Genomic DNA, 15277 nt, shown 5'->3' on the forward strand with positions numbered 1-15277 from the left:
CATTCGTGGTGGGTGCAGGGTTGAAATATCTCTGAGTAGCCTTACTACTTTCATCCTTCGTGGTTCCTCCCCAAGTCGATTTACAAACCCGCAACGCTTTCATCTCCCCTCTCTGCGCCTGCGCCGAAGAGGCGCTCTCGCGTTATTGGCTTCATTTTGCCTCTTCTGCGCACGCGCCTTTTTCTCCCTTTTTATTCCTTCCTCTCCTTCCCCCCCCCACACCGAATTGTCAGAGGGAGGTAGGACTTCCTGTTCTTTTCACAGCGACTGACGGAAGTGATTGCGGGCTAATCGGCGGCGTTTGCGGAGGTTGGAGAGTTTAGGGTGTCTGTACTAGTTGCTGCTTTTGGCGCGAAAAATGCCGGGTCTGGCGGCCGCAAGCCCTGCCCCATCTGAGTCGCAGGAGAAGAAGCCTCTGAAGCCCTGCTGCGCCTGCCCGGAGACCAAGAAGGCGCGCGATGCGTGGTCAGTGCGCAGTTAGGGAGGGGGCGGCCGGCAGGCTCCGCGCGCTGCGTTCGGGCGCCTCTGCCCCGCTTGGAGCTAGTCGTGGCCCTCGCTTTGTCGTGCGGCGCTCTTGAGGGTTGTAGAGCCCTGTAGGCTTCGCAGTCAGCTGTCTGTAGACTGAGCCTATAGCTCAGACTGGGGAAACATGAGGGGAATGAGGGGATTGGAGAGAGATCGGACTGACCCGGGCACGCTTCGTCCGTTCTTTTTTTTTTTCACGGTACGCGGGCCTCTACTGTTGTGGCCTCTCCCGTTGCGGAGCACAGGCTCCGGACGCGCAGGCTCAGCGGCCATGGCTCACGGGCCCAGCCGCTCCGCGTCATGTGGGATCTTCCCGGACCGGGGCACGAACCCGTGTCCCCTGCATCGGCAGGCAGACTCTCAACCACTGCGCCACCAGGAAGGCCCCGTCCGTTCATTTTTTACTGCAAAGGGTTTCTGAGCATCTGTTATAGGTCAAACACTGCCTTAGGTCCGAAGACGTAGAAACGGGAAAAGATGCTACTTGATTTAAAGGAGCTTAAAGTTAATGGGGCATTAAAGTTAATGATTGCTGTACCAGGTTTGGCAGTATCAAAGAGTAAGTTTTCTGGTAATTTCTTCCAAAATTTAGACATCGTAGGACACAGGACAGGGTACGTTTCTTAACAGTAGGGAATATCCCCTTAACCCCACCCCTTTTAGGTAGATGATTTAAAAATCAACCAGGCTATGACATAGATGACATTATAGTGTTGAGAATAGTACATCTACAATACCATCAACCCGCAAAAGGTTTTGTTTGTTCTTATTGTATACAGCTATTGTATACAGCAAGGACCCCCAACCGGGCTGCAAGCAAAACAGGAGCCACGGGGGAGGGAAGCTTCCTCTGCCGCTTCGCAGCTCCCCATTGCTCTCATTACAGCCTGAACCAACAGCTACCCACCCACCCCCCCGACCCTGTGGAAAAATTGTCTTCCACAAAACTGGTCCCTGGTGCCAAAAAGGTTGGAGACCGCTGGTATACAGCCTCTATTGTGGAACAAATCTCAGAAGAAATCTTCAGATAATGTGAATGTACACCTCTCCAGCCCCTTTTTGTCCTCGCATAGAAAGTAAAGAGATCATAAGTGGCATAGAGGGGGAATAAAGTTGTAGGAGCTCAGTGCTTTTTATTGATACTCAATACTTTGCAAATAATACTGTGAAGGGAGAATTGAAAGACTACTTTGATCGGTAACTATACTTACACACTTTAACAGTAAGTATTAGTGAACCTTCAGATATTATTGTATCATGATTAAGAGTCTGGGATCCAGTGTCAGGGTTTGAATTCTGGTCCACCAACCAGCTTTGTGACCTTGAGCAAATTATTTAACATATCTGCCTCATATCTGTAAAATGGGCCTAATAAAAGTATCTGCCTCCAGGATTACTGTGCTATCAGCCACATCAAGTGCCTAGCACAGTATTTACAGCATTCAGTAAACAATCAGGGAGGGCTAGCTATTAGTTTCATAAGGAGCTTGCTATCCCAAGCAGACAGCCCTTAAAGTTATTGAAGGATATGTAGGATTTGGAAGGGAGGAGAGAACCTACCTTTCTTTAAATTACTTCTGCATCAATTACCTCTGACCACTGTGGCTTCTCCCCAAATATCTAGAGTCAGGAGTCAATTTTTTTTTTGTAGTTGAATTTGGCTTAACTTGATTCTTTGCTAAAATTACATTTTCAGGCCCTTAGAAATAAAGCTGTGTGGTCCTAGTCTTTCCTTTGTGAATTTTACAAGGAAAAAGTTCTTTGATCATCAGGAGTGGGGCTCATCAGGCTGCTCTTGGCAGCCAAATGTTTTTTGCTCTTTATGTTGGGTGTCTTGTGGTTAGAAGTGTATTTACTTAGGTGTATTTGAATGTAGAGCAGAATAAAAAATTTAATTCCTCTGGGATAGGCAAAAAATTAAGCTCTTCTTTCTGTCCATTTAACATTAACTTTTTATTCAGTTTATTTCATTATAGAGCGGTATTATTCCTTGGATATTGTCTAGAGGCAATATTTAATATGCATAATTATTTCTTCTAATCAGATTCCTCCATGCCCCCCCAAAACTAGTTATCTGTGGGACATTTTCATGGGCAAGGAAGTATCACAAGGGCCAGTAAAACAAAGCCATTTGGTATAATAGCATTCTTTAAAACTCCAGTTGTATTCAGTGAGATCTGTGTTCGGCCTCACTCCCCATCACTATCTTGCATGCTTATTTACCACTAACGTGATTAGTGCCTACTTTGTTAGATAACAAATACATTTTGTTTTATAGCATCATTGAGAAAGGAGAAGAGAACTGTGGACACCTAATTGAGGCCCACAAGGAATGCATGAAAGCCCTGGGATTTAAGATATGAAATGGTGAGCATGCTACTGTCTTATTGGGAAGGTAATACATAGGCTGATTGCTTCAAATTTGTGTATTGCTTTACAGATTTAGCGATCGTTGGGCACCATTATGTCTGAAAGGTAGTTCACCTGGTTAATCTAACATGCCTAAGTATCACTGGAAAGATAACGTCTCAGTTTCTAGTGTATGGAGTAAATGATGCTAATAAATGAGAGGGGTGGGACTTCCCTGGCTGTCTGGTGGTTAAGACTCCATGCTTCCACTGCAGGGGACCTGGGTTTGATCTCTGGTTGGTAGGGATCCTGCATGATGCGTGGTGCAGCCAAAAAAAAAAAAAAAAAAATTAGAGGTGTTTGGTGAATTTGGGAAGGGGAGAATTAAGCTTTCAAGAAAGGGCTTGGCAAAAGCCTTTAGAGTTATGTTAGAGACAGGAATCACGGCTTAGGAAGTTCAAAATATTCAGTTGTCTGACTTAAAAGGGAAATGTTCTCTATTTTTTGTTTCTCATCTTGTGAGTTTTTAGGAAGTGTTTTTAAATATGGAGTAGGCAGCACATGGAAGCATTGCTTTCTGCAAAACAGAAATGGAATTGTTGCTGTTTCTTTTGTACCATGCTTTATTCTAATAAAACTAAAACCTCAGACCATTTTTTGAAGAACTTTGAATTCAAATTTTAATGCTGAAAGGGACCTTAGGTGATGTGTATACAACAATACCACAAATAAATTATCTCCTTTTGTTTGAGACCTCTTCAGATAGCAACTTGACTTAATCCCTCACTTCAGATCTCTTTTCAGATCTGTTTTCAAGCCTCCTAATTGAAAAGGCTTTCCCTCAACATTCCATCTAAAATAGCATCCATTCCCCATCACTCTATCCTGGCACTGTCCAGTAGAACTTTCTGTGGTAATGAAAATGTTCTGTGCCTGCACTCTACAGTATGGTAGCCACTAGCCATATGTGGCTGTGGAGCCCTTGAAATGTGGCTAGTAAAGCCGAGGAACTGAATTTTTTGTATGTTTGTTTTTTTATTTTAATAGCCACATATGGCTAGTGGCTAGGCTACACCATTGCCTGCATATTTTGTATTTATTTATCATCCGAATTGTTTTACTTCAATTAGAATGTAAGTTCTGAGACAGAAATTTTCTGTTTACTCACTGGCATACCTCCAGGACCGGTAACAGTGCCTGGCACATAGTAGGTGCTCAATAGAGGATTGTTAAATCAATAAATGAGGAAACTAAGGCCTATAGATATGAAGTGACTTCCTATAGGCAGGGTCAGAACTGGAACCTCTGTCTCCAGAGGTTCCCTCTGCTTGGTGCCCTTACTCCCCCATAAGATCCACACCACACCACCACTTATAACTGAATAATAACTGAGAGATCATGCCAAGGCTACATACCAATGTAGGAGTAATAGAGAGTCTGGCTTCTTTCCCTTTCACCTCTTTCCTGCCTCTTTGGAATTTTACATGTGGCCAGTCTTCCTCACTGAGCTGTGAAAAAGGAGGGATAAGGAACCTGTCCCCAGCTGATAAGAAGTATCACTGTGTAGTGGAAAACAGTCTAGGCTGGAAGTCCTGAGGCTTAACTTTGGTTCTCCTGTTCTCTAGCTTAGCATGTGTTTTACTTTAGCTACATCTATATTCATCAAGACATTAATCCTGTCTGGATTTCACTTTTTTTCATTTATAAAAAAAGAGAACCATAATATATTTTGTGATTTTACACATGGTATGATATCTGTGTATACAAGATATACTTAAGTGCCTTTAAGATTAGATGGTTATTTAAAGAAATCCCATGGTGAATCATTTTGTAAAATAAGTAAATATGGTTGTGGGGAGCTGTTCTTAAAAAGTATAACTATTGATTATTTCAAAGACATGAAATCTCAGCATTTGTACATGATTTCCTTGTTCCTAATCTAACTTTCTTCCTAGTCAGTTTTGTTAGCTGTTGCTTAGGGTTAAGTCTGCCTTGACAAAAAGGGTGATTTTTTAAAATGCTAATTTTTAGGAGCATCAGAAGTCTCTTGGACTTCATGTGGACCTCACAGGTGATACAATTTTATTGCTATAACTAGCATATATTCATGAGGACCAGAAGATATGGTTTTCTATGTTATTGGGACAGAGAGTAAGAATGATTCCTGTGTACTTCATCTGTGTATAAAAGAAAATGCAAGAGCTTTGGACTTAGAAGACCTAACGTTTAACTGATTGTACGATCTTGGGCAAGTCCTTCTTTCTGAACCTTAGTTTTCTCATGTGTAAAGGAGAGAGAACAGTACATGACCAAACTACTTCATTAGAGTCATTATGATGATTAAATGATATATGTGTGAATAGGCTTTGTAAACTGTCAAAGAGAAACCAGAACAGAAGAGCCATATCTTGGGAGTCATGGATAGCAGACATTCTATTGAGGTCTGTTTAATATATGTCCTGATTATTTTTGAATCCTGGTTACGAAAAGAAGAATGTGAATCCACATAGGGCCTTTCCAATAATTGAAAATAATCATTTAAAAATTTTCAGCATAATACTACTTTTGGAGGAAGAACAGGTGTTTGGATCTACATTGGTCCCAGGTGTCCTATTTCCCTGGCCCCCATGGGGAAATGGAAGGACAGTGAAGTAAAAAAAAAAGACTTTCTCAAGTTAAGAGTGGATAGGTGGTGGCATTCAAACTAGAATCTAGGTCTTTTTTACTCTCCAAGTCTCAAGCACTTTATACTTCACTCCTTGCACTTAATGAGATTTTATTCCAACATATTCATTTTTAGGATTACACATAGTCTTGAACTTTAATCCTAAAACTTTATTTTGAATGCTAATTACAAAGACCTGTTGTTGAAATGCATAGGTGTATATAACTCAGTAACCAGTCAGTGACTGTAAGGTAAAATCCAGTGCTACTGTCTGCACTGTTATAAGATAAACTTAACTAAATTGGTATCTCTTAGACTATTAGACCACATTTTTCCGAGGATAGCTTCAAAGGAAAAATATTTTGCAATCTTAGATCTTCCCAGTAATGATCATGAAACTTCCTTAATTCAAAAACCTTTGTAGATTTTAATGTTATTTTCTAAATAAGATAGATCTTAATTGTACCTTGAATCCAGTAAATTGGACTTAGTATGAAAGTAAGTGTACCTTTATAATCACCTGAGGAATGTTTTCCAAAATTCACAAGCCTGAACCCTGAACTGTACCGCTGACTCAAAAGCTCCTAGATAATTTTCAAGTGTCCCCCTCTTTAAGAACCACTGGCTTAAGCTGAAGACGTAGTAGGGATAGTATAAATAAATATAAATTGTCTAAAGATTTAAGAGCAGCCAGGGCAGAGACTTGAAAACTACTAAGGAAAAACAGGGTATGATGGTGGTGATTCTAGTCACTTCTATCTTTTGACTGCTTCTTTTACTGAAAGAGAAACTAGAGGAACCTAAAACCTGCTTAGACATGTAAAGAGGAAATGGCAGCTGGTATCTTTCTGCCTTTAGGAGCCAGGAGAAACCTAGAGAATCCAGCTTGAGGAGCTAAAATCATTGAAAGAAATTAAAGGACCGGCACTGAGAGGTGGTGATACACAGTATTTATTAAGCTTAACAGAACTTAATAGTTCACACACACAAAACGCACACAGAGACAACTGATGATGTATGAAAATATGATCCTGAGAGTCAAGAAAAAGGGTCATTTCTGCTATTTGAACATTTATTCATTCAAGAGATATCTATTGTTTAAAACTCTAGAAAATGCCAAGATGAGATGACACAGGGTCTCTTCTGTCAAGGACTTTGTACCCAGAGGCTTTCAGTGGGTAGCCCCTCCTGATGTATAGTAGCTGGTAACAAAGCGGTAACAGTGCTATATAGACTGCTATCTCTTGAATGTTGAGTGGCTTCATTTTTGCTTATCTTTAAGTGTATTCTAACTTTGAGCCTTAGAAAAGAGAGTTTATATATTTATACTGTTGTTAAGGCTTATTTTCTTTTCTAAACGAAATGCAGGGAATAGCTAGGTGAGGGAAGCGCTTGAATTAGACTTGAAGAGTTGGCTAGCCCAAATTTCTCAGTTACCTTTATAGCATTGTTCCTGTCTTCTGGGATGGGGGGTGGGGGTGGGGGTGGGGGTGACGTGGCTGCCAGCTGTCTGGAGAGAAGCCTGGTACACCAGCAACCCCATCCTCTGCTGCTCTCCCTTTTTGATCTTTCCAAATTCATTTCAGAAGTGTTACCCTTACTTTGCCCTTGGGATTGAGTAACTTTCCACAGGAAATGCCTGTGTACAGAGCTGACCTTCTGCCTTCCACTTCATGAATCTTTGCCAAACACTTGAGTCAGAACAGAGGAGGCTACAGGTCTCTTCTCTTTAGTATCTGCAAAAGTAAACTCCCTTAGTCTTTTGTGGAAGATGTTTTTGAGAAAATAAATAAATGTATAGTTTTTACTTCAACAAAGACTTTAAAGGTTAAACCTTGTAATGGATTGAACAGTTTCCGTGATGTTTTTATTTAAAGAGAACTAGAATTTTAAAATGTGGATCTTTTTTTTCATGACTGGTTTAGAATAATTGTGGCAGTTAGTTAATAGTCCTCAGCTGAGGCATTCATTTCTAGCATCTTAATTCCCTGACTCCATAGGTCTGACATGATGCTTGAAATCTGACTTTCTAAAATACATCTTTTTCTGCAGGTGGTCTGCTCTGGGAATGAATAATTCCTGAAAAATGAAGATTTAATAACTTTGGGAGCTCTTTGATGAACATTGATAGATTTAAAAGTATTTATAACTTATTAAAAAAAAGAATATCCCTGGTCAAAAGTCTTTAGGTGTGTTTCTTTTTGTGTTCCTCACATGGTGTTTATGTATTTATTTTTCTTAAAGAATACCTGTGGCCATAATTCAAAAAGAGTTATGTACCACAATGTTCATTGCAGTTCTATTTACAATAGCCAGGACACGGAAGCAGCCTAAGTGTCCATTGACAGATGAATGGATAAAGAAGATGTGGCACATATATACAATGGAATATTACTCAGCCATAAAAGGAAACGAAATTGAATTATTTGTAGTGAGGTGGATGGACCTAGAGACTGTCATACAGAGTGAAGTAAGTCAGAAAGAGAAAAATAAATACTGTATGCTAACATATATGGAATCTTAAAAAAAAAAATTGGTTCTGAAGAACCTAGGGGCAGGACAGGAATAAAGACGCAGATGTAGAGAACGGACTTGGGGACACGGGGAGGGGGAAGGGTAAGCTGGGACAAAGTGAGAGAGTGGCGTGGACTTATATATACTACCAAAATAGATACCTAGTGGGAAGCAGCCGCATAGCACAGGCAGATCAGCTTGGTGCTTTGTGACCACCTAGAGGGGTGGGATAGGGAGGGTGGGAGGGAGACGCAAGAGGGAGGAGATATGGGGATATATGTATATGTACAGCTGATTCACTTTGTTATAAAGCAGAAACTAACACACCATGGTAAAGCAATTATACTCCAATAAAGACATTAAAAAAAAATACCTGTGGGTTCCTCATCTGTGGATTCAACCAACCTTATATCAAAAATATTGGGGGAGGGGCTTCCCTGGTGGCTCAGTGGTTGAGAGTCCGCCTGCCGATGTAGGGGACACGGGTTCGTGCCCCGGTCCAGGAGGATCCCACATACCACGGAGCGGCTGGGCCTGTGAGCCATGGCCGCTGAGCCTGCGCGGCCAGAGCCTGTGCTCCGCAATGGGAGAGGCCACAACAGTGAGAGGCCCACGTACCGGAAAAAAAAAAAATTGGGGGGTGGGGGTGGGTGAATTCCAGTAAAACTTGAGTTTGCTGCTTTTTCAACTATTTACATAGTGTTAACAACTGTTTACATTGTACTTACAAGTATTTGCATAACATTTACATTTTATTATGTATTGTAAGTGATCAGGAGATGATTTAAAGTATATAGGAGGATATGCTTAAGTTATATAGAAAAACTATACCATTTTATCAATATATAAGGGACTTGAGAAAATGCAGATTTCAGTATCCACAGGGGTCCTGGAACCAATCGCTCAGGATGCTGAGGGATGACTGGTATAAACAAATCTTGTAACACAAGCCCTGTGGTCCTATTAGCTGCTTATGAGCTAATGAGACAATTGGTCATATTCTGTCTTCAAGTAAATGGAGTTTTAGATCTCAACAACAAAAGACACTGAGAAACATAAATAAGTGAATATGTAGGGTTCATGTATCAAGACTGGAAAATTGCCTCTTACAAAAGAGCTGAACTAAAATGTTCCCTAAGATTCCTTCCTAGTTAATTAAGAGCATGGCTTCAAAGTGTGACAGACTTCAGTTCAACAGCTGGCTATGTGACCGCAAGCAAGCCAACCGTTTGTGTCTGTTTTTCTCATCTGAAAGAAAAAAACAGGGAGAGTAGCAATACCTAAGTTACAAGAATGTGCATACGCATTGAAATGGTGTACATAAAGCATTTGGCATGGTAACATTCAGTGTTACTAACATTCTCTAATTCTTTGAGTCTGTATTCATATTTTTCACTTTAATACTCGTTTGGATGTAGAGTTTTTATTTTATTGATAGTAAGCACTTTATAGTTTTCAGAGCATTCTTTTAGGGTGAAGAATAGAATCTTGGACTCCTAAGGCAGATGATGTGAACTAACTTCCGAGCCAATACAGATCCTTGGCAGATGGTTATCCAGGTTCTGCTTGAATATGTCCTGGGACTACAAAAGGAAAAAAAAAGAAAATCCCTAACCTTATCATCTCCCAATGTTAATTTTTGCTGTTCCAAACTTTTCTTATACATTTTTCTAAAACAAAAAATTAGAGCATTTTTCTATACTACATATTTGTAATGCAATCACAATATTAATTGCCTTCTCCCCTTAATATATTTTACCACCTGTGAGTTCAGTTCTACAATATGAGTTGTAGTAGCTATGTATAAATCTACTCTGTGGCTTACCAATTCCCTATCTACATACATTCAACAATCAAATGTTTTATAGAATGCCTGCTGTGTGTCAGATACCCTTCTAGGAATTGGGTCTCAGAATTGAACAGGATACATAACAGATACCTAAATTATTTCTGATATTAAAATACATTGTTTTGCTGGCTGGTTTTATGGAGACATGTAAGGAAGAAAGAAAGAAGTCGCCTGAAATCCCACCAGTCTACAATATGGCCACTTTTTGGTGACTTTCTTGCCATTTATCTCTTTCTGCATGTATGTTCACTTTTTATTTTTATTTTTTTGCTACTCCATTATAATACTGCAATGGAAGTTTCCATAGGAAAGTCTTTACAAGTGTCTTTACTAATCATTTAACTAAGGATGGGCCAGAGTTTTCAAGGCTTTGAATGAGTACTGCCTGACTGATTTCTAGAAAGGGGGTGCCCATTTATAATACCTTAGTACCTGTGGGTGCCTGTTTCCCTAAGCTCTTAGCAAGTTTAATTTTTTTAAGACTTTGCCAGTTTGACATGCTCATCTGATTTGTAAAGAATTCACACACCCTTCTTGACATCTGCCATAGTTAAAAGTACATCTCACAAGACCCTCTGCCCACCCTTCCCTAGCGCTTAAGCCTTCCTAGAAATCATGTGCAGCATTTTGGTACTAACAGTAATAGATGTCACCACAATAATTTGAAAAATGAAGAACTTAACTTCCTAATAGGTGATCACTACATTCTGACCACCACATACCTCTTTGCTAAGCCCCTGCTATTCACAATGCATCCCAAAATCTCAATACGGATACATTCACACTATTGTCTATAATTAGTTCCCTTCGTCTAACGTGAAACATTTGCCTTGAAGGTTGATAAGAACAGGACCATGTCCCTAAGCAAGGTCTCCATTAGGTTAACTATACCTTCTGCAGGTCTGATGTGAGGGTGATGGAGAAACTATAATACCCATTTTACAGGTGAGTACAGGCACTCAGGTTAAGGAAGTTGCTCTGATTAAATATCTGGTGACCTGGGATGTGAGTCTTGGTCATTAGAGTTCAAGCCCAAAAGCCTAATGTTCTTTCCTGTACCAGGTGTCTAATATATAGTTATAAATTCATCTATTCATTCATTACATATTTAGTGAAGGCTTATTATGTGCAAGGAACTGCCCTAAGTGTTGAGTATTTATGTGTGAAACAGACATATCCCCTGTCCTCAAGAATAGAGGCTGCTTGACTCAAGATTTACTGAGGATATACTAAATGCCAACTATGTGCTAAGTAGTGAACAAAGATTAGTAAGACATGGCCTGCTCTCAAAGAGCTTATATTCTGGTGGATATATGTATATAAGCTATAAAGATATAAAGTTGAATATTCAGTGCTATGATAAATATTTTCCTTAAAAGAGTGCAGGTGTGACTATACCCAGTGTTTTTTTCTTTAGCTATTATAAACTGCTAGATGGTAGTTCTATCTGTGTTAATTATGGTGCTTTTGACAGCTAAGTAATACAAAATCCTCATCAAGGGAAACACATAACTGGCAGTGCAGGGTTAGGGCAAGCTATAGATGCAATGATATCAAGGCTCAGTGGTGCCATCCAAGACTCAAGTTATTTTCATCTCAGAGCTCTCTCCTAGGACTAATGAAGCTAATAATGTACTTTCTTGTTCAAGTGCAGCAGAGGAAAGAGAAATCATTCCTAAGGCATGAAGTTCCCACACCCACCCCCCCTTTTTTTGGTCTGATTGAGCCAAATTAGGTTATATGTATTTTTATGGACCAATAATAATTGTCAACAGAATGCCCTTTGCTGACTGGCTTAAACAGGATTTCCTCCTTGGATCCATGTGTAGGTGAGATATCAGAACAAAACTGGAATTCTGTTACAAGGAGGAAGTGGTAAATGGTAAATGGGTATTGAGTAGACAACCAATTTTGCACTAAATCATGGTATTCACTTAACAACCAAGTCATCCTGAATGGTCAAATTGAGTTTAGAGGAGCAATTCCTCTCAGTTTACTCAGACTTTTGAGAGAAAATTACTCGTAGCACATAACAACAAGTCATATGACGTTCAGTTTTCATAGAATAAAACAATCAGCAGATGTTCAGAGAACTGTTGGTTGAAGAGTAGTCCTTACAGAATTCCTTGGGGAGATCGGAATCTGAATGCCTTCACCTGCGAGTACCAGAATACCCAACTACAGAGACTTAAGCAATAAATGTAATTTATCTCCTGTCATAAAGTCTGAAGGTTGAAAGTTTCAGATTTGAGACAATGGCTCAGTGATACTTTGAAGAACCAAGGCTTGTTCTGTTTTTCTCCTCTTTAACCTTCTCATCCTTAGGCCTATCCTATCTCATGGGTACAGTGGCTTCAAACATTACATCATCATACAGCTGTATTCAAGCCAGGATGAAAGGTAGTAGGCTTTCTTACTGTCTCTATCAGGGAGTATACTTTTCCCCAGATACTCCCACACACGTGTCCTCTTATGTCTCATTGGTCACATGTCCACTCTTAAACTAGTTGCCATTGTGGGGAATGGGATATCGTGCTTGGATTTGACCAGTCTTTTTTTTTTTAACTTGGAAGTCTTTTTGATACCAGTTTTCATTGTTTTTTAAAAAATATTTATTTATTTATTTGGTTGTACCGGGTCTTAGTTGCAGCAGGTGGGCTCCTTAGTTGTGGCATGGGAACTCTTAGTTGCAACATGCATATGGGATCTATTTCCCTGACCAGGAATCAAACACAGGACCCCCACATTGGGAGCTCGGCGTCTTTTCCATTGCGCCACCAGGGAAGTCCCTTTACCAGTCTTATTTCAGGCCCTGGCAACTGGGAGAGAAGCCCACCCTCCTTTGTATAACTCCCAAGCAAAATCAGAGTTCCATAAACTGGGGGAAAAGGGGGAAATGGATAAGGAACCAGTAGTGTCTGCCTAAGATCAACTCAGCAGTATGTGTCCAATGCCTAGGATCATGCCTGTGTTCGATTTTAATAACTATATTAGGAAAGCATTAAAAGCATCAAGCCCAATGTTTCTCAAACTACCTGTGGTGAGGGCTTCCCTGGTGGCACAGTGGTTGAGAGTCCACCTGCCGATGCAGGGGACACGGGTTCGTGCCCCGGTCCGGGAGGATCCCACGTGCCGCGGAGCGGCTGGGCCCGTGAGCCATGGCCGCTGAGCCTGCGCGTCCGGAGCCTGTGCTCCTCAACGGGAGAGGCCACAACAGCAAGAAGCCCATGTACTGCAAAAAAAATCAAACAAAACAAAAAAAACCCCAAAAACTACCTGTGGTGAAACTACATGTAGTTTCTCAAACTACAAGTAGTAAACTACTACTACTTAAATTTTTTGCAATTCACAGACTAATAAGTTTCCTGTCAAACTGTATAAAGATGTCTTAAGTTCTCTCAGTTTCTGTCCACATCTCATCATGGACCAGTAACAGCTCTCGGACCAGCCATGGTCCATGACCACTCTTGGAGAGATGGTGTAGCCGGCTGACTTCATAATCTGGCCCTGGCCTGCCTCTCCTGCCTTGTGTCCTGCTGTTCCCTTTGATTCACTGATAACAAACTGTTCTCTGTTACCAGAATATGCCATGTATTTTTGTTTTACTTCTGGACTTGACTTCACATTCTGTTCTCCCTTCCTGGAATGCCCTCCCCTAGCTGGGGAACACCTACTCGGCTTTTTAAACCAGCTTAAATGTCATCTTCCCTTGTGATGTTTTTCCTGAATTCTTTGCTCCCTTATCAGTGCTTCCTTTGAACCCCTTCCTATCTCATGGTTGTGGTAGCTTCAAGCATTATATCATCACACAACTGTATTCAAGCCAGGATGAAAGGTAGCAGGCCTCCTTACAGTCTCCACCAAGGAGTATACTTCTTCCAGAAGCTCCCTGACACGTCCTCTTATGTCTCATTGGTCACATGCCCAATAAGTGTATTTTTGGGGTTGTAGTTCTTTCTGGGTCAGTCTCCCTCACTGTCTTCCTCATCTTCTATCCCCTTCTATTTCCTGGCACAAATACTTTGTTCTAAGTAAATGCTTAATCAATAGAATTGACTCAACAAATGATGTGACTTCTGTGTCTTTCCTTTTATTCTCCCCAAATATTTTCTGCTGTGCTTCTGCCTGCATATTTGTGGCTTTCCTTATAAGAACATACCATTCTGACACACAATTTTTCTTTCTTCTTCTATCAAACCTGGTTTTAAAAACAAAGATACAGCTTTTCACTGTATTCCTGTCATAGGTCCCACCCCACAGGCATCACTGTCACTGTCACTACAGGCAGCATGTGGTGTTTATGCCACCCCAGTGGCATACACAAATCCCTGGTAGCAATGAATGAGCCTGCATATGGACACATATTAACTCCCCAAAGTACCTGGCAAGGTGGTACAGCACAGAGAACCTACAATTTAGAGTCACAATGACCTAGGCTTTAGCCCCTATTCACATACTATCTCTGTCACCTTGGGGATGTTCCTTAACCTCTCTGAGCTTGTTTCTTCCATTAAAAATAAAGTATCATGGGGAGACATGAGGAAACAATAACTGCTTGACAAATGTTAGTACTTTCTGCTCAGATGAGCACATTTGTGCACTGACAAAGAAGACAGGCTGAGAGCAGCAGTCGGTTGGTCTGCCTGTCTCTTTAAGGGATCAGGACCAGCCCATTGGTCAGGCTTGCTGAGAAAGATGACCTGCTTTGAAATTCTATCCTGGGCAGAGCCTTGGTTGTTTCTCTGTTCCAGTGCTTCTCATTTCCCTGCTCACAGCTGGCAGAGACAGCCACTCTGACAGCTCAGGGGGTGCATGACTAAGGTAGAAGGATGAGCAGCTGCTGCTTGCTAAAGGGGGTGGCTTGGCCAGGAGGCAGGCAGGTGACAGAAAAACAGCATATGGAAATCCCCAAACTCCACTGCTGAAATGACATCAAGGACCCAAATGGTTGCTGTGGGAAAGGCTGGGGGCGAGGGCGGCGGGGTGGGGCATGGGGCCTTCTCCAGGAGCTCTCTAGCTCTTTTCCTTTGCCACTGATTTTCCCCCTCAACGTTAGAAAAAAGGGAATAAGATGCAAATTTGTTGGTTAGGGGATTGTAATTAAAGAAGAAAAAAACCCAGCTTCTTTCAACATGCCGTACATTTTCACACCTCCATGCCTATGCTTCTTCTGCTGTTCTCACCACGAGAAATCCTCTTCTCCCTCTACCTGGCTAATTCAACCCCTGCACCCCAAATTCCTTGTTAGCACCTGTGTCTTCCTTCTTCAATGCCACCTTCCTTCTAGGCTGCCACCTCTCCTAAACTCAACTCAGTTACAATGCTTCCCACACTGAATTGAGGTGGTTTTTTGAGGTATCTCTCCCTTGAGAGAG

At 41.1% G+C, this 15277-nt stretch overlaps 2 protein-coding genes across 2 annotated transcripts in view; one reads left to right on the top strand and one right to left on the bottom strand.

The window, feature by feature from the left end:
* The first annotated feature begins 218 nt into the window (after positions 1–218).
* On the top strand, positions 219–7720 carry COX17 (cytochrome c oxidase copper chaperone COX17). Its single transcript, XM_059064770.2, has 3 exons — positions 219–465; positions 2804–2892; positions 7592–7720. The coding sequence occupies exons 1-2, from the start codon at positions 359–361 to the stop codon at positions 2886–2888; spliced, it is 192 nt and encodes a 63-aa protein (XP_058920753.1). The 5' UTR covers positions 219–358; the 3' UTR covers positions 2889–2892; positions 7592–7720.
* Positions 7721–9460: 1740 nt separating this feature from the next.
* The window catches only part of PLA1A (phospholipase A1 member A), a 72945-nt gene continuing 67128 nt past the window's right edge, over positions 9461–15277 (bottom strand). Inside the window, exon 12 of the transcript XR_010840764.1 lies at positions 9461–9636. The gene's annotated coding sequence lies outside the window, so the exon portion shown is untranslated. The remainder of the gene's footprint in view (positions 9637–15277) is intronic.

Source organism: Kogia breviceps, chromosome 5 (genome assembly GCF_026419965.1).
Source record: "Kogia breviceps isolate mKogBre1 chromosome 5, mKogBre1 haplotype 1, whole genome shotgun sequence".
In the NCBI taxonomy this organism is placed as follows: Eukaryota; Metazoa; Chordata; class Mammalia; order Artiodactyla; family Physeteridae; genus Kogia; species Kogia breviceps.